Below are 26,608 nucleotides of genomic sequence, written 5' to 3'. Positions count from 1 at the left end.
ATTCTGTGATAATCTCACATATATGGTACCAACTATACATCTTAGTATTTGGGGATAGCTTTGGACTGTCGGGGTAGAAAACAATCATTCTCACCCTGCTTTTGTTTCTGTTACTGGGGAGCCTAGACCGTCTGTAGCAACGGTCCTGAAAGCCTGCATGCACAAGACATTTCTCCTGGATCAAGTATGCAGAAAATCTTCCTCATCTTCTGTGTGTTGAGAGGATGTAATCACAGCCAAGTGTGGTCCTATCTGCTGTAAAATGTCAAAGGCCTAATCAACCACCAAAGAAAACTTTTTGCTTTTCCAGACATATAAACCTAGCATAGATTAACCATCTCTGACTGTGCAAGATATTTTTAATCCAGGCTTTTAGGTGACTTAGCAGCACTGGCACGAGCCTGAATGGCATAAAGCATCAGAAGGGAATTTTACTGCAGCGTCTGCTCAAAACTACATAAGCTCTCAGTAACACTCTTCCAGCATGCACCAGTGAAGTGGAAAGAGCTTTAGCATGGTTCATTTCCAGAATCTGAAATAAAAGTAAAGAACAAAGTCTGCTAAAGTTTCTCTGTGTTTGTCTCACCCACTAAGGCTCCCATAATGCTCAAAAACTAAAATAATTTTAAAAAGAAAAAAAAAAAGTGATACTTGAAGAAAGGGTCGTGTGCATGAAAGCTCTTTTTTCCCAACTGCATCCATTGGTCAACTTTCCATAGACCTTAGATCACCTTGGACCACTAATTGTACACTGCCGAACAATCAACTCATTTGTAGTAAATACATGGACATTGCCATGCACGCAGCTCTCCCACATGCTAATGAACTTCAGCAAATCGTACTCTTTCACATTAGATGACTAGAATCACAGAATGACCGAATGATTTGGGTTGCAAGGGACCCTAAAGACCACACAGTTCCAACCCCTTGCCATGGGCAGGGACACCTCTCACCAGACCAGGCTGCCCAAAGCCACATCCAGCCTGGCCTTGTGCACCTCCAGGGATAGAGCATCCACAGCTTCTCTGGGCAGCCTGTGCCAGTGCCTCACCACCATCAGTAAAAAATTTCCTCCTAACACCTAATCTAAACATACCCTCTTTTAGTTTAAAGCCATTCCCCCCTGTCCCATCACTGCACTCCCTGACAGTCCCTCCCCAGCTTTCCTGTAGCCCCCTTTAGGTACTGGAAGGCCACTATGATGTTTCCCCAGGGCATTCTCTTCTCCAGGCTGAACAACCCCAACTCCTTCAGCCTGCCCTCATAGGAGAGGTGCTCCAGCCCTCTGATCATCCTCATGGTCTTCCTCTGGACTCGTTAGAGTACATCCATGTCCTTGTGCTGGGGGCACCAGAGCTGAAGGCAGGGCTCCAGAGGTGGGGTCTCATGAGAGCAGAGCAGAGGGGGACAATCACCCCCCTCGCCCTGCTGGCCATGCTGCTTTTGAGGCAGCCCAGGACATGGGTGGCTTGGAATTGAGGTAGGAATGGAAGCAGTCCTACCATCCCACCACCACCACCTCCAGTTTATAAACTCAATCCAGCTCGCACAGCAAGCCCAGCGGTATTCCCTGTGTTTTAACAATATGCTAAGCAGCACAATAACACCCTCTCTATTATCCTTGCCTACACAGGCCCCAACACATTTTAACTGAGACATTAATTTTATTACAATCTAAGTGGACATGTCTAAACAGGAGGAGCTGTTTTCCACATAGTGATGAATACACAACAAAATCCTACTGCAGACAGAGCAAAGCAAAGCCACACTTTTAGCACTTGTGAGTTGATTACAGGAAAACCTAGCAAGTTGTCTTGGTAAGCCTGACAATTTGTAATCATTATAAGTTTTAATACATATTTTCAACTCTGTTTTCATTACTTTAAATATGTTAAAATTGTTTTCCTGCTTGACATATTTCCATGCTCAGGGCCATGTCAGTCCTTAAGACAAAACCCCATGATTTATCTCAGAACAGGACATCACTTTTTACCATCTCATTAAGATGAATGCATTTACTTCCACCCCAAACCGAGCTAGTTTGCTCCAAGGCAAACGCACTTCTGAAAATTAGGTCATTTTTTGTGGTTCATCAAGCTCATTGTTTCCAAAAGTAAATAGCCATTATCCTTGCCGATTGCGTAATCACTCTCCTTCCTTAAATCAAGGGCTTTGAAGAGAGGGGAAAGGCTGCCTGGCTCAGATAGCCTCAGTGGGAAAGAACATCCAGCCTTTGTGCTCTTGCATTTGCAGGAAGACTTGCTCTTGTTTTTATTGCAGATATGTTGTGTTTTGTTTCCCAAGGAGAAGAATTATCGGAATTCAAGAGAATGAAGAACCATGGCACAACCCTCCAGCAGAGTATGGAAGCTCCCACACCACTCTTGTTGGCTGTTAAATTGTCTTGAACAGCAGCCTGAGGACAGCACAAGAAGCCAGATGTCAGGAAAGAGAGTAAAATTTGAGGAGAGATGTGCCCCAGGAGAGCTTGTGGATGTTGAAGTCTCTTGCTCTAGTTCCCTTCTTATAGACAGGCATTAAGATTCTCCACCAGATCTCCTAGCTCCAGCCAAAAGGCTGTGCTCAGCAATACAGACTCACCTTTTGCCTCCACTGCTGTGGCACACCTCCACAGAGGAACACAATTCACATTGGCAACACAGAAAAAAGTTTTTGGCTGAGTTTAAGTCACTTGCCAAACCAGCTCCTGGTAGAACACACACTACATCTGACTTGAAAACGCAGTTTTGCAGTGCTTTTAAATAACTCAAAGAGGACATTAAATTCAGTAGCCCAGGAAAACTCAGTGCTGGCTTCCCTGCTCCCACCGGAGCTAGGGCCAACAAGGCTGAGCACTGCTGACTGCTTCTGAAAAGCACATCCCAGGACACGGTCCAAGGAGGCTGCATGCACTGGACAACTCCTGTCGACTTCTATGGACTTTGGCTCCATCCCAGGCCACATCAGCATCCCCCAGGTTTTAGTAATTTACTGCCCAAGAGCTCTCGAAGTTTTCAGTGACTCTGACTGAGTCAGAGTAAAATGTGCTGTTACTTAAGATTATTTTCATAATGCCTCTGGTACCTGTGGGAATTAATTCTTTTTCTCTCCACTGAGTAGCAGTAACTGAATGAAACTGCTGCTTTCCAAGGGCTACTTAAAAGACCCACGCTCTCATTTAATGAAGGGCTAGCAAGCAACAGCCACACCAGATCATGTACTTTCACAGGTTTCACAGCAAGCACAGCTTAATTTATCCACAGAATTTGGGCAGTTGAGTTAACAAGTAGGTGTGCATTGCTCCAGTTCCCGAGAGCCTTGTGGGATGGAAGGTATCTGTGCCTCATGCACAGCCACATATTAGAAAGTGACGCTTATTCGGAAGACTGCATGTAAACTGCAGGCCAAAGGAAAATGTCATACATATTAATTAAACTACAAATAAACGTCTGAAAGAACTATTAGATGGCTAACAACTTCAAACCACCAAATCCAAGAAACACCATGTAGCGTGCAGCAGGGAAGGAAAACCAAAGCCTGGTACACACCCAGATGTAATTGCTCTCTACTAAAAATGTAAAAGGGTTTCTCCATTATACCAAGGATGAAGATTTTAAATAATGACATGTAGACAGCAAAAAAATAAAATGAAAAGGCTTTCATTGTATATTTTTTTCCTGCAATCAAAACTAATTATTATTCACTAATGTTTAGAGATCATCACCATTTGTCTCACAGTTCAGAGTCCAGTTTCAGAAGCTGTCAGGTCTGACCAACCCAGGGGAAACAGAGCCTTGCTGATACGTACCAGAGAGGCATTAAGCTGACATATTTACAAAGACTGTGAATTATACATGAGTTTCTGTATGATCCAGACAGGTTTAGTGCACCACACATTCTTCATGTATTACATTTGGATATCATAACACAACAAGTGCAGTTTATTGTTCTGTGAATTTAATGCTGGTGGAAGCATGAGAGTGGCATCCCCAGGGGCCAATCTGCTGCTCCTGCACAGAGCCCAGCCACGAGTTCTTCCACAGCACTCACATCAGTCCAGAAAGAGCCAAACATCTGGAAGCACAGGGAGTTTGATTTCCATGTTCAGTCAGTCCTCAGTGATCACTCTGGAGGAATGAAATTGCCAGCTCCATGAAAAAAATTATCCATATATAAAAAATTGCCATGGGTCCATATACTCTATAATGTATTAATACGACTCGGGGAACACACTGATGTGTCCCCAGCACCCAATACGGCCATGCTAGTGTTTAGCAGAATCCCATCTACACTAGCGCTCTCAAAGTGTTCACCAAAAAGACCTGAATGTTTAAAATACCATGTCCACCCCTGGGCTTCCACACATAGCAAAATAGATGAGTTTCTTAGTGTAAAGCTTACAGATCCTCTTAGTGTGCAGTATTTAAGAAAGCTTTCTGAAAGGCCAGAATCCCCTTTCAAGGCCGTTCTGCCTCAGTGCTGTAAAATTTCAGCTTCAGTTCAGGATACAGAACAGTGAACGGTTCCTGTAAAGTGCACGACAGTCTTTAAGCAGCTGCATCCAACCACCATCCTTTTCCATCACCTCTCAAATACTGCTAGAACATCACCCACTTGAATGGCAAGAGCTGCTGCCAGACTTGGAAAAAAAACAGACCGAATTCTTACTGAAGAGATGAAAAATCAGAGCTACTATCTCCTGCCTGACACGACTGTGGCTTCTCCACCCCCCAGGCTTCTCTACCATCATGGTCTAGTCCTCCAACTCATTTCAATGTTATTTGCACGCATTCAAAAGATGTGAGTCATTAGTAAAAACCAATGTAATTTCAGCAAACACACTGAAAGACAGGTATGAAACACTAATGCAGAAGTCTCTAATAGAGGTAGATGTGAACCCAAAGAAGGAGAAATAAAGGACTGAAGCAGACTCAATAAGGTGTTACAAGTTGAAGTTACGTGGAAATAAAGCAAGTGAATTAAGAATATGGCCTGACTACAAAGCTGCCACTTCCAGTGCACACCCACCCGAACTACAGCCTTCTCTGGAAGGTGACAGAATCCCCACCGAGGAAAACGTTTAAAATTTGGTGCATCACAAAAATACACCATAGGGAAAACTCTGCTGTGTGCAGGACACTGCCCAGGTGACCTCAACACTTTTCAAATGCCTATGAATGTATGAAACAATAAGTTTGTCTATTGGAGACATAAAACCAAACCTGAACAATTATTTTCATGACAAATCCATAGCAGCTTATTCCAAAGATGTAACATGACTAGTTTTTCGAGTATGCCACAATTATGCCAGCTCTCTGTATGCACATTCCTTTTTTTTTTTTTTAATTATTTTTTTAAATGAACTGCAACATCACAAGAAAGGGCGGTCATGGGTCTAAGAATATTACTGCACATCCATGGCAGCTAAAATACCCACTGCCACACACACACACCACTAAATAAAACTTAGGAGAATAATTCAGATCACTATAAATCTGCTCTCAGTCTCATCGTGGTGTTTTTAGCAGATTTTGCTCATGGCACATCAACAGTACAACTGCTGTAACCTCAATGCTTAGATGGCAAAGCAGTGGAGGATTGCAAAGACAGAAATTGTCATTTTAGCACTGTTACTGGATTAAAATCAGGGAGCAGGACAACTACCAAGGAAGCGGTCAGAAATGAGTCTGCAGGAGTGACAAACAGCATGAGGAAAATTGCAATGGCCACTGACTGAGTTTTGGAGGTTTGTTTTTTTGGGTGGGGGGAGAGGTTGATTTGGCCACCTCCACTGCTCTAAGTCCATGTTTCTATATCCTCAAACTCCTCTATGACAAGATGCTTCACAAAGAAACTGCACACAATGCCAAGTTCTTCCCCAAGCTTTCCACAGCAATACCACAGCTCTCAGTATGAGCAAGAGCAGCTCTCTGCCCACTGGCCAGGCGATGGTCAGCCAGGCTGCAAGATCTCAGGCCAAGCATCATAAGCCTGTTAATGGATTTGCTAAATTCCTGCTGGGTGAGGTATGCTTTCTGCAAGGTTATGGTTCAGAAATGCACTGAAGGAGGCCGCAATCAACAGCTTCTAATCAAAGCTGCTGTTATTTTTCTTTCCCACAGCTGAGGTAGAGGAGGTCCAAGAATGAGTTGTTTGAGCACATAGTTAGCGCTCAGGTATGCTTGCATCCAGGGCAGCTTTTTCCTCTGCGCTTCAAACTTTTGGTCCCCACTGACCATTGTATGCTAAGCACAGCATTAACAAGCCTTAAGTGAATTCAGATGGGCTTCCTGTAATTGCCCCTAAGTCACAGACAAACAGGGTGTAATCTAATTACATCAGCAGCCTCCCCTGCTCTTCACTCCACCCTACAAAGTACAGACCCTCCCCAGAGGGCCAGGCAACCAGGTGAAGTGAGCACATTTCTGCACGTCCCCGTTCAGTGCTCAGCGAGTTTATGCATAATGCCCACTCTGTGCAGCTCCAGGGACCTAGTTCAGATCAGCTTGTGGTCTCTGAAATCATTCTCAGCACACTTGGCCAGTCTCTTTGGTAGGCAAATCAAATTTCTGAATGGTCCGTGCTCCATTGAGGCTTTCACTCCTCTCTGCTATGCATAAGCTACAAGAAAGACATGATTCTTCGGTCGTTCCAGTTTCATGCTGGTGTTACTCGACTGACTTCAGTGGATTTACTCCTTGTGTATACTGCTGTGACACAGCGAGGTTCAAAGATGGCTTAATGGCATACAGGGATGTACCAGCAACTCAAAAATGAGTCAGTAGGAGATTAAGCTGCATGGAGTACCATCAATGCTTCCTAAACTGATGGCTGAGCAGAAGTATCAAAATAAGGGCTAAAATAGCCATTTCTTCCATGGTGTAGGGGTGGAGTGTGAAATAAGGAACAGGCAGCACAAGAGGGAGAGGGTGAACTCATAGGGGGTGAAATGACAAAATACTCCTACACCCTGCAAAAGAATCTTTGTAAATTGTGGCTCTCAGCCCAAAGGTTTGACCCCAGAGGATATGGGTGTCAGTAGGCAAATGTAATAGCAGAAGCAAACATTGAAATGTAATGTCAGTTTCTTCTTGTAAATCTCATCTAATCCAAAAAAAAAAAAAAATCCCATGAGAAAGACTTGGATAAAAAGAAACCAGGAGAAGAAGAACATAGTTTAGCTGTACAGAGTCATGCAAACTACAAATAGCCACGTTAGGAAAAGGCTAAGCTGCTCCCTGGGTCAAGCCAACTGAGCCACAGTGACAGATCCCTTAGCTCTACATTTCAAGGCCAGGATTCAGAAACGTGCCGGTGTGTGGTTTGAGCGAGGTGAGAGATGGACAACACTCAGTTGGCCACAACTCACAAGCACAAGGTTCTCAGCAATTTTTAATCCGTCAACCACCAGGCAGTTCTGAAAAAATAAAAAATAAAAATGGAGCTATCTTGTATCTTGGTTCCCCATCTGTGTCATTTGCAAACATCTAACTGTCAAGTTAAACATAAACACTCAATTATTGAATTTGCCCCCTTGCAGACCAACTGGCTGCACTTAGGGGCAGGTACACAATGGTACACAGACCTCAGGTCGACTAACACTGAAGCACCAAAACAAATGCCTGGGTTTTTCAACATATGTTCACCCACTTTCTAAAGACGGGTTGAACTGTCACCAGCTGGCTGTCTACAGTGTTCTTCAACAACTGACTCACGGGAAAGACAGCTCACATACTCGAAGGGACGTTTGTCTGCGTGACAAGCAGACACATCACAAGTCACTTCAAACCAAACAGACCTTACCAGGTTTGGCAGAAACTTCTGAAGTTACTCAGCAAGGCTCTTACCAAGTATCTCATGGTTTATTGATGCTGAAGCAGATATGCATTGCCACTGCTTAATTAACAGAAGCCTGTAACTGTGCTTAACTTCTCTTTGCCTTCCTTTTCCTCTAGGAAAGGTTAACTTTTCACACTGAGCCTTTTCCCCTTTTCATCCTTCACTCACCACTACAGTGATATCCTCAGTAAGTGGCTACGTTTGGTGCCCAGAGCAATTTCTGCCTGACCAGAGCATGGCTCATCAAGCCCGCACGTGGAAATTCAGCAGGGAGCCAGTGGTGCCAGGCAGGTTGCTTTGTTTCTCCACTCAGTCCTGAACTGTGAAGTTTGTCTCCACAAGGAGAGAGCTTTTACAGAGCCTTTCTCTGGGAAGCTCAAGCTGGCTTGAAGACAGGATAGTAAAGGGAACTTTGTTTCATGTGTTTTTTTTTTTTAGCACTTTCCCTTCCAAGGAGGGCTCATTAATTCAACGTGTAACTCAGGGCTGGTTATGTTACAGCTCTCCCTTCTCCTCAGGCATCCCTCCAGCTTCACCCTCTCCCTGACCAACACAAACCCTGCTCCAGGTCCAGCCTCAGCTGTCTCCCCCCCAGCTGCACCCCACCACCTGCTTCCAGAGACCCTGCAGCACATCCTGGGGGTAGCAACTTTTTTCCCCTGGCCAAATTTGTCAGCAACACACATCTCCCTTTTCAAACTTTCCATACACATCTCTTTTTCCATTTCTATGCAGGGAGGTGTCTCATGCTCAGCCTTCCCTTCTTATCGTTTCACTGAAATGCATCCTCCTCTTCCAGTCCGACATGATCTGATGTTTCCTAGCCCTGAGTAAGGGTGCATTTTTTGATGACCACTATGCCTGCTCAGCTTGAGGCTCTACACAGAGACAGGAATGGTTTCCCAGGTTAGTTCAAGGAACCTGCAGCAAGTGTCGGGCTCCTGCAAAAGGAGACAAAGGGGAGACAAGAGCCTATGGGATTTCTACATCTAACACAGAGCCTGGATCACCGAACAGCCCAAGCTGCCTCCCCCCACCATATGTCTCTTTTCTTTGGCACTATTTTCAAATGAAGGTAACAAGCCAAATGCAAGATGCTGAATATAAGCAAATCACACAGGCAGCAATACAGTATTTTCTGGTTTGACGAAAGCTTGCTGCTGTGCAAACTGTACAGCAGCATGGCACAGACACGTCCTACTACATACTTCCTTCATGAATGCTGATCTTTATCTCATTTCCAGTTTTTGCAGCTCAACCTTAACTCCAAGGCAAAACTTGGCAAGTAAAGTATCAGCCATAAAGCAAACACCAACACACACCACCACAAACAACAAACATATTTGTTTAAAAAACTCAGTCTGGCCTTTATTTTCTGATCTCACTGAAGTCCCAGAACAATGCAACTGAATGGGTTTGGCTTTCCATTTTGTGTAACACTGTGTTCAGTAGGAGACCAGTTTTGGGAGGGACTTTTGGACAAAACAAAGATTGCTGGAAATCTTCTTTCTGCCAGTGGCAAATCAAAAGTCTCAAGTCTTCTGATTTTAGGCACACTGAAGCTCTTCTGGGGTCATGCCTGGGAGTCCTGACACTCCCAGTACCAGTCAAGCTCTAGGCAGGCAAATTGGAATATCTGGAAAGACTAAAAAATTTCAGTGGAGACAGTGAGTTCTCCAGAGCTGAAGACCTACTAGGATTTGACCTTTAAAGCATTTCTGCTGGAGTCCTCTTGGATGCTTCTCACCAACTAAGAGTCATCTCCGCACTGATGACTAGCAGCACCTGCCTCTATTCCCTTGCTTTTCACCAAAAAAGACAGTGACAAGCTGCCTACAGGTCAAGGGGCCCTATGGATCTATCCCACTCAAGCAGACAAACTGCTTCCTATACTCAACCAGAAACACCCGCTGCCGTACTGAGGCAGTCCGCAAGAGGAGGAGGCCCAAAGTGCAAACCCATGGCACGACAGGCCACAGCCTCTAAGTAATTCTCCCTTCATCACTTAGGAGGAAGGAGAAGGGTATTTTCACAACTCTTCACAACTCTACGTTAAGGGCTATGCGACCTATGAAACAAGGAACAAGACTCCCACAGATTCCTGGCCCCAGCTGCCCAAAGTGTTCTCCAGCTGCTCTACCTCTTTGTAATTTAATCCCAAACACCGGTAGAGCAAAGAACAAATGCATAAATACTTTCATGGGAGATAGCCTGAGTTGCATTGCCGCACAGGTAGATACAAGTATCAACGCCATGTATTAGATTGTTCTAGAAAATCCAGAGGGAAATCTCTGATTATTCCACACAAGTTGAGATTCTGGCTTGTATGCCTGAAGAGCAACAGGCGAGTTGAAAGTTGTTTAAATCCTACTGAGATGAACATTTGACTATAAATACCTTGTTTTGACTTATGGCCCCGAACTTCCACTGCCCTGTATCCTGTGAAGCAACTCACAGCTGCTTGAATGCTGATGAGAAAAAGAAACAAGATCCAAGATCAACAGCTCCTGTGATTTCAAACCAACTTTTCTCCAACTTTTTTACATACATCATGTAAGGGATATCATTTCCCACATCATCCATGGTATTTTAATCAATATCCTAACTAGTGCCCACCTCAATCCAACTCATTTAGTCTTGTAATTACAAGTTTAGAGACAGGACAGCACAGCTGTATTAAATTAAAACTGAGTATCGTGGTGGTTTTCCAGTCAGAGGTACAAACACTGTCTTAGTCTGAAGCTCATTTTCTGACTTTCCTTCCTCTGTGGTCATCTTCCTTCAAGAAGCTACACCCACTGTTTGCTGCCAGCAAATGGAAACAGCAGCGCAATACCCGCTCTTCTAATTTCCCTAATAATAGTTTCAGGCCCTAAGAGGTTTTACAGGAATAAAATAGTAGATAAAAGAAAAAAAAGACAGAAAAGAGAGACCACAAAGTTACACATGTTACTAGAGATATATATTTCCTGAAAAACACTCAACTGCAAACTCATGTATCTTTATTTGTCAGCAGGACTTGCAGAACATGATCCTCTCTGCTTTTCCCACATTAATAGTCACAGTGACTTCACAAGCCTCACGCTGCAGCTCAAAACCATCCAAAGTACATTTTAAACAGATTTTGATACACATAAGAATATGCACACATGTTTGCACTTGTTATGATCACAAGAATATAATCTATGTAATCTGATCGGTTCCTACATATGGAGTTTCCAGCACCACACAACGCAGACGCAATTTAGGCTCGCCTACTTAAATAAGAAAGCTAGTTATAAAAACCCAGAAGTACAGGTCACAATAGTGCTGGTCCTGAGCTGCAGTGCAAACACCCAACACTGACAAGCAGGAAACATGATGGGAGGATTCTGGAGATACACAGTCCTCTTGAATACAAGGTGAAAGACGTGTAACTGCCTTGGCAAAATACATTATTTAGCAGCAAACAACAAACCAACCAACCAACCATCTTTTTATGTTACTAAATTAACCCTATAGCTTAAGTACTTCCCGTACAATTAATTTTATTCTCTTCAATGAAAGGATACACAAGAGGAATCCATCCCCAAAGTAAGCAAAAGCCTCAAAATCCACTTCTTCCCCCTATTCATTAAATTGCAGTGCTCACAAAGGCAGTTAGTATTGCACTTGCGGTGCATTTCAGATGCTTCAGGGGGACTTTTAATGTTTTGCCAAAATCAGATTCAAGGGGTAGAGCATCACCCCACAGTTTTCCTTTGAGCACCAAGTGCTGGGAATGTTTTTAACCACTCTGCCTGTTTACTGACCCAATGAAATGCACTGACATGCAGGTGTAGGCAGAGAGGGAAATGCCTTGCATGTGGCTCTTTGCAACCCAATTCCGTTTGGTGCAAACTCTTTGTAAGCACAGTTACAACACGTGGAGGCTTCGGTAACTACCAGCACTCTGTTGGTTTTTGCCCAGCACCCTCAGATTATTGTGCCACAAGGCTCTGGGCATGCGGCCTTGAAAGACAGGATAGGACTGAAAAATGCCAAGACCTGGTATTAAACACCTTTGTACATTTGAACACTGCTCAACAGCAGTTGCAAATCTGGACTTGTTCACACTGGCTTCAGACAATGCTCAAGGTTGTACTTGCAAACAACGTTACGTACGTGTGTGCTATAGTCTGTCTTCCAAAAAAAACAGCTCCTCCCACTAGCTTAGAAAGGCCCAACATGTTTGCTAAAGAAAAGGTTTTCCCTGCATGCAGAGACTCATAACATATACCAAAGAGAAACTCCGTACTTCATTAAAAATAAATACACAAACCTCATAGCTGCTGAGCCATCACTGTTCATAGCAAGCTGGCTTAATAAGATTTTTGTAGCATCTGTTGAATAAAGGCCCAACACTGGGAAAATGATTACTTTCAGTAACAACCTGCAGAATATGCAGTGCCAGACACAATCCTACAACTGAACACAGTCATGGATCACTAAATGCCAGCTGCAAATCTTCCCAAACAAAGGAAGTCTCTACAAAATTCCTGTAGTTTCTTCAAAAGCTCCCCATGCACATTAAAAGAGGACAGCAACAAGAGAAGCACTGACCTTATTTTCAACCATCAGGGGTGTTGGCTGATGGAAAACTCAACGTGAGCTGGCAACACATGCTTGTATCACGGAAAGCCAACTGAATCTTCGGCTTGCATGCAAGTGAGATGGCTCATGAGCATGTAAGACTTTCCTCATTTTAGGCACACAATGGATCAAAACACTCTTCCCTAAAAATTAATGGAGTCCAGCAAAAATTACAGCCAGCCTTAATACTTCAGGTCCTTGGTCCTCTCAAACTATGCCAGCAGTCACAGACCACATACAAATGCACTTTGGCTAGTCTAGCAAAGCAGGATGTCATCCGCACAAATGGAGCATCTCATGACACTAATTTTTAAGCAGAATTACTCAGCAACATCAGTAATGAGCTCTGCCCATGCATCAAGGATACAAAACTCAGGACACCTTTGCATATATTTGGAAAATGTTTTATCTTGTTTCCACAAGCTAATCTCGGGGAGTACAGTTAGCCCTCTGCCTTCGAAATTAGTCTTTATCAGGGCATCTCATCTTGTTTAACAATGAAGTGTCTTTCACAACCTTAAAATTTCAAGTTCCTTCAAAGCAAGTAACAAGTTACAAAGGAGTTCAGGAAGTCCTATCACGCTCATTCAACCACTGAGTTTCAGAGGCTGTGGCTAACATTTCTCTGCTCCAAATAATACTGGAGGTGTGGCACACACCTCTGCTCCAAATACTGGTCATCTTATTTTTTACTCCTACAGAAATGTCACCATAACATGTTCTACAGGCACAACCATATCAAGCTGTGGAATTGCACAGATGTAGCTATGTTTGTTGTTGTTATTGTTATTGTTGAACCAGTGCAAAAGAAGTTTGCAAGCAAATTCCTACTTACTTGAATTATTATGCCTGACAAACATTCCCTGTAAGGAATCCGGGATTTTATCTTCAAGGAGACTACTGAACTAAGCAAAAATTTGCAGAACAGTGTCCCAAGACTGCCACCAATCACTTCCTAAGTGGACACATGCCTTTGCTCAGAGGACACAGTTCTGCAAGGCCAACCTCCCCTCCCTGCTGCGTGGTTAGATTTTTCTTTCAGACCACCGTGGATTCTCTGTAACATCAACTATTTCCTTTGATCCAGCAGAACTTTACTTGCATTCAAAGTGGAGTAACTAAGATTAGAATCTGAGCTGTTAAATACAGATTTCACAGACGTGTTTCTGCCATTTATTTTAATGTACAGGAGCTTGGCTAGCACTGTCGATACCTAATGACTTTCCAGATGTTCTCTAAGCAATTTTGTCTCCTCTTTCCTATCCTCACATAAACCAGTAACAATTGCATTGTGTCGTATGGACTGAGGAAGTGAAGGAATAGGAGGGACTTCCAGGAATTTTAAATTTAAATATTTTTCACCTGAATGTTATTTTTTTTATGCATATAGATCTACATATGCGTGCATTACACAGACATAAATAGATACCAAGAGAAGAAATGGAATGCTTGGTCTAGCCTTCTGTTTCACGTTTTTAAGCAATGTCACTTCAGCACAGCAAGGATAACTACTATTTTATGGTTCTCTGTCCTTGCTTGACTCTATTTGGGTTTAGAAAAGCTCTCTATATTAAGGCTTCTCATTAGCTGTGTGAAGCCCAGTACCCTAGAGACAGTATTTAATTCAACTATGACCTGCCTTCTGGGCATTTCCTGGCAAATAATGACCAGATGGAAGCACTAGAAGCTGCCAAACATTCAGTGCAAGGAAGTGCCAGAACAAGGGTCTTTATTACTGATAAAAGCTATGGAAACATCAGAATGCAAAACAAAGCTGCTACCTTTTTTTCACCCCCATCTGCTTCACTAAAGCTGTGATTTCTGCCGCGATGGAATTGAAGGCACTGTTTTTTACCCTGAAGTTGCATGGTAGCACCGTAGCAAATGGCCAAAATAATTTTGCTCCCTGTGTCAAATCATTATGTTTATTCTTATATTACTACCAATCGTTAGACCCATTTACTTGCCTCATTTGCAAGTTCCTCAGACTATGTTCTCATTTTCCATGCTCATCACCATGCTCAGACTTAGGAGTCGTGCCTGATAAATAACTTTCAACATTAGCCCTGGCTGTGCTGAAATGAAGGCTGCTCCTTCCAGCAGAGCAGAGGGGGGTGTACCCTCATTCTCTCCCGTGATCCTGTCCATGACGATGCCATGAAATTCCTGTTAGCCTGTGGATCAGATTGCAGACCTGTATCCAATGTGACATCTGTATTTCTGCTACCCTGGATGCCAGTTCCACTGCAGCTACTGCAGGCACCCATAGTGCTCAAGGATAGAGGACAACTTTTCAGCTTCATTATGTTTACGATTACCATGTGCAACACTGAACACTAAGGGCGTTCAGCACAAGTTTTGCAGTAGAGTGAACCCTGTTCATCATCATCATATTCTTAGTGCAGCCACACTGCACTACACAGCCTGAACAAACTCAGTAAAAAATTATAAACCCTTTGGGGGCTATCGCTCAAAGGCCTCCAAATTCACAGCAATACAAAAGCCAAACTGTTTTCCTCCCAGTGTCTATTCTCAAGAATAGATCACCTGAACTGATGCATCATCAGCCTTTATATGGAGCATGGCTCATACAATCACAGAATATCCTGAGCTGGAAGGGACCCACAAGCATTATACAGTCCAACTCCTAGCTCCATGCTAGGCTACCTAAAAATCAAACCCTATGTCTGAAAGCATTGTCCAAATGCTTCTTGAACTCCAGCAGGGTCAGTGCTGTGACCGCTGCCCTGTGCCAGTGCCCGACCACCCTCTGGGTGCAGCACCTTTCCCTAACCCCCAGCCTGACCCTCCCCTGTCCCAGCTCCATGCCGTTCCCTCAGGTCCTGTCGCTGTCCCCAGAGAGCAGAGCTCAGCGCCTGCCCCTCCGCTCCCCTCGTGAGGGAGCTGCAGGCCGCCATGAGGCCTCCCCTCGGCCTGCTCTGCTCGGGGCTGAACAAACCAAGCCGTTGTTGTGACTTTAGCTGCTCCTCATACATCTTTACCTCTAGATCCTTTACCATCTTTGTTGTGCTCCTTTGGACATTCTCTAACAGTTTTATGTCCTGCTTATCCTGTGGCACCCAAAACTGCACACGGAGCTCGAGGTAAGGCCACACCAGCACAGAGTAGAGAGAGACAATCCCTTCCCTCAACCAGCCAGCGATGTTGTGCTTGCTGAACCCAAGATGTGTCTGGCCTTTTTGGCTGCCAGGGCAAGCTGCTGGCTCATATTCAACTTGCCACTGACCAGAACCCCCAGATCCCTTTCCATGGGACTGCTCCTCCTGCTTCACATCCCCCAGTCTGTATGTAGATCCAGGGTTGCCTTGTCCCAGGTGCAGAATCCAGCACTTGTTACATTTCATGTAGTTAGGGATTGCCCAGCCCTCTAATTTATCTAGATCTCCTTGCAAGGCCTCTCCACCCCGAAGGGAGTCAACAGCTCCTCCTAATTTTGTATCACCTGTGAACTTACTTGGGGTGCATTTAAGTCCTGCATGCAGATAATTTTTAAAAGCTGGCCCTAAAATGTACCAGTACAGTCACAGGTGGACAAAGTCACACCAGCAGGATAATACACATGTATACGCAACCAACAATTTGCACCTACATAGGAAAGGGAGTACCAGCCATGCCTGTAGAGCAGCATTCACACCAGATGGACTTCTAATGGCCACGCAACAATTATTACATTAAAGAAATCATACCCCTCGCAGTCATAATTATACTGGTACAAAATCCATGTGCAGACCAGGCCTTAAATCAATCTGGGGAACCTACACAAGGGATTGTTCCTGTTTAATTACATAGCTGTTTAAATCAATTTGTTCAAATCAAGACTTAAGACCTGAAATCATTTTCAGTAGGGAGGGTGGTTTTGTTACATGCATGCTGACCTTGTAAATTAAGTCTCTGACTTTGACAGCTCACTCATATGAGCTACAGGCTTCTTGTATGAATAATAAATAAAACACACTAGTGTAAACGCTTCTGCTTTGGTGGTTTGAGGAAACCAGAACAATTCTAAGCAACTACGGATAATGCTGTGGCAAACTGATAACAGTGAAGGGTGGTGGTGTACTGCAGCAGCCCACAGAAAATACCAGTCCTGGCTGCCTTCGAAATTTAACTCTATTTTAATCCTCAGGACTTTGCCACCATTGCTGCTACGTGGGCAAAATGTACCACACTCACAGAGAAAAGGACAGTAAGTTGCAGTAGGCCTCAGCACGACTTACCTAGCTCTCAAATAAGTAGACAGTACAACGCGTTTAAGCTCAGCTACCTGTGCCTGGAGTCGTATAGCAAATCTCTTGCTATGTTGAGACCATCTTAAGCCTAAGAGTGCTTCAGTGGTGGGAGCAACACTAGGAAGCTTGGCAATTTTGTGATTTTATTTGCCCAGCATATTTTCCTTTCTCTGCATTCATCTACACATTGCTTCTTAAATCTTCTATTTAAAATTCTCCTGAAGCTCAAAACAACAGAGGCAGGACCAAGTCCTTCATCTGCAGAGCTCTCACTCAAGAGAAGTCCCTCATTCTTGACTTAGACCACACACCACTAAAAGTCCCAAAACCCAGCAACATAAAGTCACTGAGATAAGGGCGTGGGGAGGGACCAGATAACCCAATACCCCAGCAGGTGCTACGGCGGCCACTACAGATCAAAGAAAAGGCGCAATGCCAAGTGAATAAGAAAATATAATAATAAAAGATCTGTTTTCTGTGTTATAGGGCTCCATCAGCAAGGGACACAATACTTTATGCCAGAAGTTAAACACTTATAATATTTAGCCCCATCACAGCTGTAGCTGTATAAACGTGTCTTCTCATAGAAGAAAACCATGTTACACATTTTCTGCTTGTTCAACAGCATCCACAATACCATGGTCCCATTTTAACCGTATCAGTGCACTCCGCAGACATGATTGCACAATCCTCTTTTAACAGAACTGAAATAAGCATACCTTTTCCTGTAATTTTAATTAAACGTGAAAAACACTAAGCTACCACTTGAACAAAGCTGGTTTACACCTTTAGTTTCAGTTTTGTTAGCAGTCTTTAGCTTAGAAAAGCAACTAAGCTAACTAAACTCTTTACTTAGTTCTGCAAACAAAAAATGGCTCACCCAAAAAATGAATCATACAACCTGCTGCCTGTGTGATAGACACTACAAACTGTGCCAGTATGAGAAATCCAAGAGGTGATCGTCACTAACACAGCTATGCCAACAAGTATGTACGTTTACGCTACGACAAGCATGCTTTTAGCACTAATAACTGCTTTGATCATAGGAGATGGTTTTGCAGCCCTTTCCTAGCTAAGGCTACTTCAGACAGATCTTTGCCAGCCATACCAGCAGCTGTGCCTAGAAGAGCTACATCAGTCTTTCAGCCATTTTCAACACCAAACCAAGATGTGATGGCATTGCTAATGCTCCTGCACTGCTGTTAGCACTGACAAGGATGCTCTGGAAGGACCTGTGATGGAAATAGCTCTAGTGTCTGCTAATCTCCAAACAGCAGACAGCAGGAAAAATAGTGTACTTGCCACTACTGCTAACACAAACATAAGGCCTGAATAGTGAGAGACAAATAGTGTTCAAAGCACAGAAAAGCAGATAGCAGCCTCAAGACCTTGCCGACAAAAATAAAAAATAAAAAAGTCTCCCTTCAAAGAAAAAAAAAAAAGACTGATTTCTCATCAAAATATTACAATGCTGACTGTGGGTTGTCTGATGAAGCCCAACAAATCAAACACTGGCAATTCCAGATGCTTCCACAGCTGTCCCCTCATCTGCTGAAGGTCAGAGCCCCAGCAGTGGAGCAGATGAAAGGAGGGTACCCATGCACCCTGCATTGCTGGTCAAAGGTAGGAGCATGGCTAGAATGTAAGCAGGCATTTGTTTCAGCCAAGACAGCTGTAGAGCATGATACTCTCTGACAGAGCCTCACCTGGTTTAATGCAAGCACTTGGATCGCAGCTGGCTGCTCCTTAGTCTAGGTAAATTTGGGTGCATTATTGCAGTGCAAGTTCAGCACCCCAGTCCACTCCATGCTGGGCATCCAGCCTACACTACTGCCACAAGAACTGAACTGTATTTCATGACAATAAATGACAAACAGAACAAGACAATTGGGAAAAAATGGAGAAGTGTCTTTGATTTGAAGGCCGGGAAAAAAACTAGTTTGTATCCAATCCCACAGCATCTCAAGGGGAGTTTTACAGGAACAGCACTGGAATTAAAGGTCTGCTGTACAGAGAGAAAACAGCAAAGAAAGAGCTGAACTATCCTCTACATTAAAAAAAAAAAAGATATTTTTTAATGCATGGTAATCACTCAAGTGGGTTGAAGGCTTGTAGCTGCCTGCCAGCACGGTCTTTGGAGTCACTTTCTCATGTCTGCCACGTGCAAAAAAGGCATTGTAGCCTTTCCTAGCTCTGCAGATTAAAGATAGACCGCACTTCATCTGACTTTTTCTTTTGCAATAAAATGTCCATAATTCACATTTAATATGCTGCAAAGTCATCTGCCTTCCAAGCACAAAAGCTCATTCTGCTCAATGTCACTGATGATAGGTCAAATTTAAACTCAGTATTACAGGACAAACACTGCATTGCTATTAATAATAAATAATTGTGGTAGTATTTTACCTTAATAGAGCATCTTACCGCTTTACAAAATCTGAACCACAAAAGCAGATCCACAGCCAGAACCCTGCAACCTCTTAGTGATTTGTATAGGTGCAAAGGAATGAGCAAATGAATTACAGATTATGTCAGATCTGTGGATTACTTCACTGCAGTCGATGATCCTCCCACTTCAGGGGGAGGTCCAGCATTTCAACATGGGGTTCTCATGAACACCTTCCTGACAACAGGCCTGTACTGCTTGCGTGCTAATGGGACAGTAAGGATCCCAGCAGCACAATTAATGTTCCTCTCTAAATGAAGATGCTCCCTCATGATCACAATCAATTATAAAAGCATCAGTCAGCAAACAAATTTAAAGGATTGTCCTTAAGAGGATCACACTCTGATGGACAGGGAAAGTCATATCCTGCCTGCACAGTCCACAGGTAGAAAGGATTCCTACCTGTCACTACTACGATAAAAACATTTCAAAAGATAACACTGTGTAGACAAAGCTATGAATAGGTACAGTGAATATTCAAGACATAACTTAGCATTTCTGCCCATGACTTAAGATGAGACAGGAAGCAAAACCACAGTCAACAGGGTAACACCTCCAGAGACATGCTTGAAGAACATCTGGCATTTGGTTCTCCCCAAAAGCAAAACATTTGCTCCCCAGAAACATTTACATGAACCTCTGGAATAAATTCTCTTCAGTTGAGTTGACTTGATTTAAGCACCAATGCAACCAGAAGCACAGAGATGGCTGCAACTTCCCCTAAAACTTAAAGATGAAATATCATCAATGACTTCTCAGGACTACCTGCAGCAAACCATTTCATGTGATGCAGCAGCTATTTAGCCACACAGAGCAAGTTTCAGGGATCTGAAGTCGTATTTAAGTGAACAGGGACAGAGGGAGAGATTCCACTGAGAAATTTTATGTGTTGACAATTTTGCATGAGGTGAATCAGAGTGATACTATCATCTGAACCAGGACCTCTTCAGATGCTAAACACAAGTAAGGATCCTGGTGACACATTTTATCTTTGCTTGCAAACACATCCCCCATTTCTGGTCAGGCTTGGGACCCAGATGTATTGCTGATGCACACAGGCATGGGAAAAGCAGGCCACTGCTGGCAAACGTTCCAAACGTTTCTACCCAGAGAGAGGAGAAAAAACACCCTTACTCAAACACTCAGACTGTTTTCTGTGCTCACCCAAGTGTTTCTCCACCACCAAGCAGCAAGTCAACTGGGACATCAGCTTTGCATTATGCAAGCACCCATCTGCCACAACTACAGGGAATTAGAACAAACAGCAACACACAGAGTAACTCCTAGCAAGCTGGACAGACCACAGGCAAGAAACAGAAAGGCTCTGATAGCCCCATCTTGTAAAAGCGAACAGGAATTAGATTCCTTTCACAGAGAAGCAGCAGAGAACACCAGTGCCTTTCACATAAAATGCCACAGGTTTTCCTTTTGCTTTTGGTCATTGTCCAAAACAGCCCCTCATTTCAGGTGTTCTCTTGAACTTGCCCAGCGCTGGTCTAGCTGCTAAGCACTGCAGAACAGAGCCGGACCCTGCTTGGGAGCCTGTTTCTAACAGAGATGAACAGAAGATGCTAGAGGAAAAGTGAACATTCCAAGTTTAAAGCCCTATTTCCCCCCATTTTCTACCTCTCAGCTACCAGGAAGGGATATTTTGGGGACTTCCTCAGCTAGGATTGTTATTCACAGCAGCATGCCTAAAACACATTTACAGCAGCAATACCTGCCTACACATCTGACACGGTAGTGAAAACGGAGCAACCGCGTGCTTCCTGTGGCATTGTCCAAGCCCACACACACAGCTGCATGGACACCTACTCGGCCCCACTGCTACCTCCAGCACCTGAAATAGGCTGGTGAGCTGAAAGGGCTGAAAATTCACCATGCAAACACAGACACATGATGGAGACACCAGCAGCTGCTTCCCTGTGCTTTTTCTTTTTGATAGTGAAACTGCCCCACATGAAAATACAGCTCTGGGCAACAAGTCACTTTAAAAAGTAAAATACAGGTTAGAAAATTATTTAAAAAAAAAAAAAAAAAGAATTGGGTCCTGTGTCCTCGCAAGCCAGATATGCCTCTGTCCACATGTAACCCAGACCAGGGTGTATCAACAAATTATCCACGCCTTTCTTCAGTCTTTTCTGCTGCAATGCAGGACATCATTTTCAGTCCTCCTGAAGCCTCACTCTGTGAGTAAAACCTTTGGTTTCCCTGCCCATGTGCCATCGCTATTGCTAGCTGCCATACCATGCCTCTTGCGTGAAACCTCAAGAGAAAAGCAAACAAAAAACAAGTTTGCTTTTTTTTTTTTTTTTCAAAAAAAAAGACCCACATCCTTTCCTTATGATAGAAACTAATGTTTTTCCAGCTTTTGTTTTCCTCAGCAGAGGACAGACAGCATTGCCCCTCCTTACCCGAGGATTTTGAACCCTTCCCACTTGATGAATGCATTGCACTTCTCCCCTCGAAATGTCAAATCCCGGGGCTCAAAGCAAACCCCTCGCTCCCTGGCTCCCCGGTTCCTGACGCATGAAGCACAAAGCAGGAGCGGGAGCAGTGAGGGACCACCACTCTCACCCCTTGCTTGTCTCTGTGCCAACATGCAAGAACTTGCATTTTCACAGACCCAGGGCCTGAATTCAGAAATCAAGCAGTAAGACAAACCACCTCTGAAATAGCTGGGGGAGAGAGGTGCCGATCGGTCTGGATGTGACAATCCTTTGAGTATGCGCTCTAAAAAACCGCCGTGTGTGGCGTGTTACGGCGTGGTTAATCGCTGTTTCACGATTTCCCCGCGTCTCTGCCCACATCCTACCCCCTGCAACGCATGCAGCTGGCAGCGGCGGGGGGCAGGCGCTGCTGGGGATGTGTGTTCATGTCGCAGTACCACCTTCCTTTTGTTGTCCATCACCCCCCAAACCCCGGCTCCCCCTTCCCCATCCGCAACACCCAGCGGGGCACAAAGCACCCGGATCCCTTCGTGCGCGGCGATCGCATTTTTTTTATTATTTTTTTTTTCCCCGCCCCCCCCAGCCCCAAGCGGAGCTCACCAAGCGTCTTGACGGCCACCTGGCGGGTGAGCGGCGGCGGCAGGTTGATGCACACCAGGTCGACGTCGTGGTGCAGCAGCACCTCATCGATGCGGCTGGTGTGGAAGGGCACGCTCAGCTCCCCGGCCAGCTCCTCCGCCTCCTCGGCCGTGCGGCCCCACAGCGCCTTCACGGCGAAGCCCTCCGCCTGCAGCAGCGGCACGATCACCCGCGCCGTCAGCCCTGTGCCGAACACCCCAACGCCAGGCAGCATGGCGACGCGACGCGACGGGACGGGACGAGCCCTCAGTAACCCGCCACCACCACTGCTGCTGCTCCGGGCGAAGGGGGACGCAGCCCCCGCTGACTGCGGCCCGCAGCGGGCCCCGGCGCCCCCCGCTGCCTCAGCTGCGCGACGGCCGCCGCCATATCGCGGGGGGGCGGAGTGGGGAAAGGGGGGGGAGGGGGGCTCAGCGCTGCGCCCCCGCCATGTCGGGCACGGCCGCCCGCGGGAGGGGCAGGGACAGCAGGGAGGGAGGCGGGGGGGAGGGAAGGGGGCGGAGCCTCCACCCCGCCCCAACAGGGCTGTGCCCCGCCCCCGCCTTTCCATTGGCTGACGCTGCCTGGTGGCTCCGCCCCTCTGGTGCCCTCGGAGGGTGAGGGCGCGCGGGGGGCGCCTGGGGGCGCCTCAGGTTGCCGTCTGCCTCAGGGCGCTCCTGCATTCCGCAGGGACGCAGCCGCTCCCCAGGAGGAACGTACTGCAGAGTCCTCCTCACAGAATCATACAACCATTGAGGTTGGAAAAGACCACCAAGATCATCTGGTCCAACCACCCCCCTACCACCGATGTCACACACTAAACCATGTACCCAAGCACCACGTCCAACATCTCCTTGAACACCCCCAAGGATGGTGACGCCACCACCTCCCTGGGCAACCCATCCCAACGCCTGACTGCTCTTTCTAAGAAAAAATGGCTCCTAATTCCCAAACTAAACCTCCCCTGGTGCAACTTGAGGCCATTCCATCTAGTCCTATCACTAGCTACCTGTGAGAAGAGGCCGACCCCCAGCACCCCACAGCTTCCTTTCAGGTAGCTGTAGCGATCAGTAAGGTCTCCCCTGAGCCTTCTCTTCTCCAGACCAAACACCCCCAGTTCCCTCAGACGCTCCTCACAGGACTTGCATTCCAGACCCCTCACCAGCTTCATCGCCCTTCTCTGGACTCACTCCAAAGCCTTGATGTCCTTCTTGTAGCAAGGGACCCAAAACTGCACACAGTACTTGGGGTGCGGCCTCACCAGAGCAGAGTACGGGGGGACAATCACTTCCCTGCTGGCTATGCTATTCCTGATACTAGTCCTGATACTAGTCCTCGTTTGTAGGCTGCTTATAAAAGCTCCCCCCCAAAAAAGTTGTAGATAGGTGAAGGTTTATCTGGCTGCTTGCAAAAGTTGACCAAAAGTCACCAGTCTACAGGTCTGGAGGAGACAGGTGAAGGCCCAACAGAAATTGTTATCATATTCCTATTTGTAATTATAGACTTCTCATTATTTTAGTGAGCACAAGTTTATGAAATCTATATCAGGTCATTGTCTGAAAAAATTTTCAGTAAGGCAGACGAAATGGGAATTGAGGACTAGGGAATGAAATTATTACACTCCACCAAGTCTGTCGTTTTCCCAGAGAGAATTTTTGCTTCCTTTACTTTTCAATTTTATTTATTTATTTATTCTCCAGTTAGGGTAACATAGTTTTGCAGAGTTACACTGAGCAAGCAGCACCTAGCCTGGAGAGCCCCAGTTAGCCAAGCCAAGGCAAGCCAAGCCCTGAACAGGTGACAACTCCAAATCTGAGCTGGGGCTGTATTTCCCCCATGTGGCGCATGGACTCGTGGGCATCCCCATACTAGTTTGTGCTGGAGCAAGGTGCCATTATTTCTCAATTAACTGCATGAAATAGGGCAACCACCCTGTATTTGTTTGTCTCTGTGAGCACCCAGAAGGGCTGAGGGAAGCCAGTGCGGGATTATTTTGAGTAACATTGACTGTGTCCTTTCTGAACTACACACAACTGCCAAGATTGGTGACAGCAGAATCTGTGCTCACATCCATAGCACTGCTTGTACTGGCTGCTTTCTGCTGACTTTACTATCAAATCCAGGCAAGATTTTTTTAATTATTATTATTTTTTTGCGTGTGTGCAAAGCAGGAGAGGTTAAGGCAGCACCAAAGTGCTCTGCTTTGAAAGCACGTCTAACCAGGACTGAGGCTCCATGGGCTGCATGTATTCCAGGAACCCTGAAGCCTCTTGTGTTTCATATATCTTCAATATCTTTCAATTTCTAAGTCTGCCAGTCTTGTCAAGAGAGCCAGCATTTAATTCTTACAGCTGCTACAGCTTCCTTCAAGGAATACATATGCACATGGATTTCTGTGACAGACGATAATTTTGATCTTCTGTGATGTTTTTCTTAGCCTGAAATAAATTATTAGCATAAAGCATTAAGTTGCTTGTGGAAAATAATAATAACAACAACAACAATAATAATAAATATATATATATATATAAACTTGACAGGCTCACATGGCCCTTTTCTGATTCTAAATTCTGTAAATGAAACCAACTTGCAGGAAATAAGAAAAGTGTTGCAGTCATCATTTTGATCCTATTACCTATTTCAGTTGAGTGCTGCAACTCCAGGTTGTTACACTATACACAATGCACAACTAGGTACATCACCAACTTTATGTGAGAAACCCTAACTTAATATCTCCTCTACAGAATTCTGGTAGTGTTGTTTGCAAAATTTTGAAACGATCTTTTCAGTTGGATGCCAGATATTTTGTGGTACTTTCAGTACTTATACTGAACTTATACTTACAGTATATTATTTTCTTCTTTATTACATTTTGGGAATATAAATATCAGAAATCCTTGGGGGTTTTAGTTTTTATTTAATTATTTTCACTCAACTTTTATTTAGCTTTGTATATAGTTTTATTATTATCAGCCTAGCTAGTAAACCAAAAATACTAGACATAAAAAATATAGCAGGGTATGAAAGAATCAATCAAGTATACGCAATGTGCAAATGCTTGTTATCAGTAGGCTTAAGTAAAATGCGGAAAGTTGGTGGTCTTCCAGATCAGCCCTTAGCAGAAAAAAGTCCTCAATCTACTTTTCAAAGGTGTGAAGGTCTTCCCACATGTTGCTTTGGTTTCTGTCCAGAGCCCACAGAAGTCACAAGAAAGATGTAGATCCATCTGATAGAGCACTGGGATCCCAAACTCTTTCATTCTTCTCTGCACTTAAATTTTGCTTTTTTTTTTTTTTTTTTTTTTTTTTTTTACGTTTATACTCAGACACCACAGCTGCATTTATCAAACATCTCATACAACAGCCTGAACAATCGAAAGAGCTGGATAATACATGGCTTCTGCAAAATCATGATATGGAGCTTACAGTCTCTCCAAATACATCTCAAATCCCAGGATTCCAAGATTAATTAACTAGTTTCTACATAAGCCAAACATGAAGCAGCAGTGAGTTTTCATTAACTAGTTGGCTCCTGATTGGGAATAAGGTGTGTGTTCTCCACCACTGGGCTACAATAGCTTTGAGACTGGAAAATATTTGCATAGAGATAATAGTGCTTCAGAGAAGAGAAGAGGAAAAAGTGGTGATTCAGACCTCTCTGGTTCTCCCACTCAGCTTTACTGAGTCATCTATAGCATTAGAAATGATCTGTGAGCTGCATTGCTCAAGTCCTTTTTTACATTTAACACCACGCAATTTGCAGTTCTCAGGCCAACTTAAATGTGATCTTGCAGACAGCCATACACATTTAGTGTGTCTTTGAATGTGTTTCTACTGAGACAAGCCGCAGTGGGTTCTTGCTATGGGATATAAGGTTAGCAACTGCTTTAACGTTTGAGTATTAAATGGTCCAAAGTACAGTAGAGAGCACTAGACAAAAGTAGAACACGTGCTAGCAAGGAGTTCATAACGCATTCGGCCATACATCGATCAGGTCAGTGGGTGTTTTGCCCATACCTAGACTTGCTGAGCCCATTCAGTACATTTTAAGAGTTTATTCTTTCCCGGTTCCCAAAGCCATTCTTTACAAGATTTGTATGCTGAGTGTGGATGGGCTGTAAGAACACCAGCGAGTCTTCAAGAATCCACATCGCTAACAAGATACTTCTGAAGGCATTGGTACTCTGTTCATTAAGGCATAGAGAAGGATCTAAGCAAGTACAGTTTCCACTCTTGCACAATATAAACATCCTGTGAAGGAAGACAAGTGTGAGTATTCCCTCTTTACTTGCATAGAAACTGGTGCTCAGAGAAAAATGATGTTCTCTCTTGGGTCCTCAATTTCTGGGTGCTTGAGACCAAAATGCTAGGAGACCCTTGCAATTTTGGACTAGC

General features: G+C 44.5%; 1 protein-coding gene across 2 annotated transcripts in view; it reads right to left on the bottom strand.

Annotated features, from left to right (window-relative positions):
* GFOD1 (Gfo/Idh/MocA-like oxidoreductase domain containing 1) overlaps positions 1 to 22,685 on the bottom strand; it is a 69,150-nt gene extending 46,465 nt beyond the window's left edge. Inside the window, exon 1 of one of the 2 annotated variants that reach the window (XM_068670490.1) lies at positions 22,197 to 22,685. In XM_068670490.1, the coding sequence (XP_068526591.1) occupies positions 22,197 to 22,449 (253 nt within the window). In that variant the 5' untranslated portion in view covers positions 22,450 to 22,685. The remainder of the gene's footprint in view (positions 1 to 22,196) is intronic. The other variant, XM_068670491.1, reaches the window with a different exon arrangement.
* Positions 22,686 to 26,608: the final 3,923 nt, after the last annotated feature.

Source organism: Anas acuta, chromosome 2 (genome assembly GCF_963932015.1).
Source record: "Anas acuta chromosome 2, bAnaAcu1.1, whole genome shotgun sequence".
NCBI classification, from domain to species: domain Eukaryota; kingdom Metazoa; phylum Chordata; class Aves; order Anseriformes; family Anatidae; genus Anas; species Anas acuta.
Note: the sequence above shows the minus strand (reverse complement) of the source record. Positions and strands in the feature narration are given on the sequence as shown.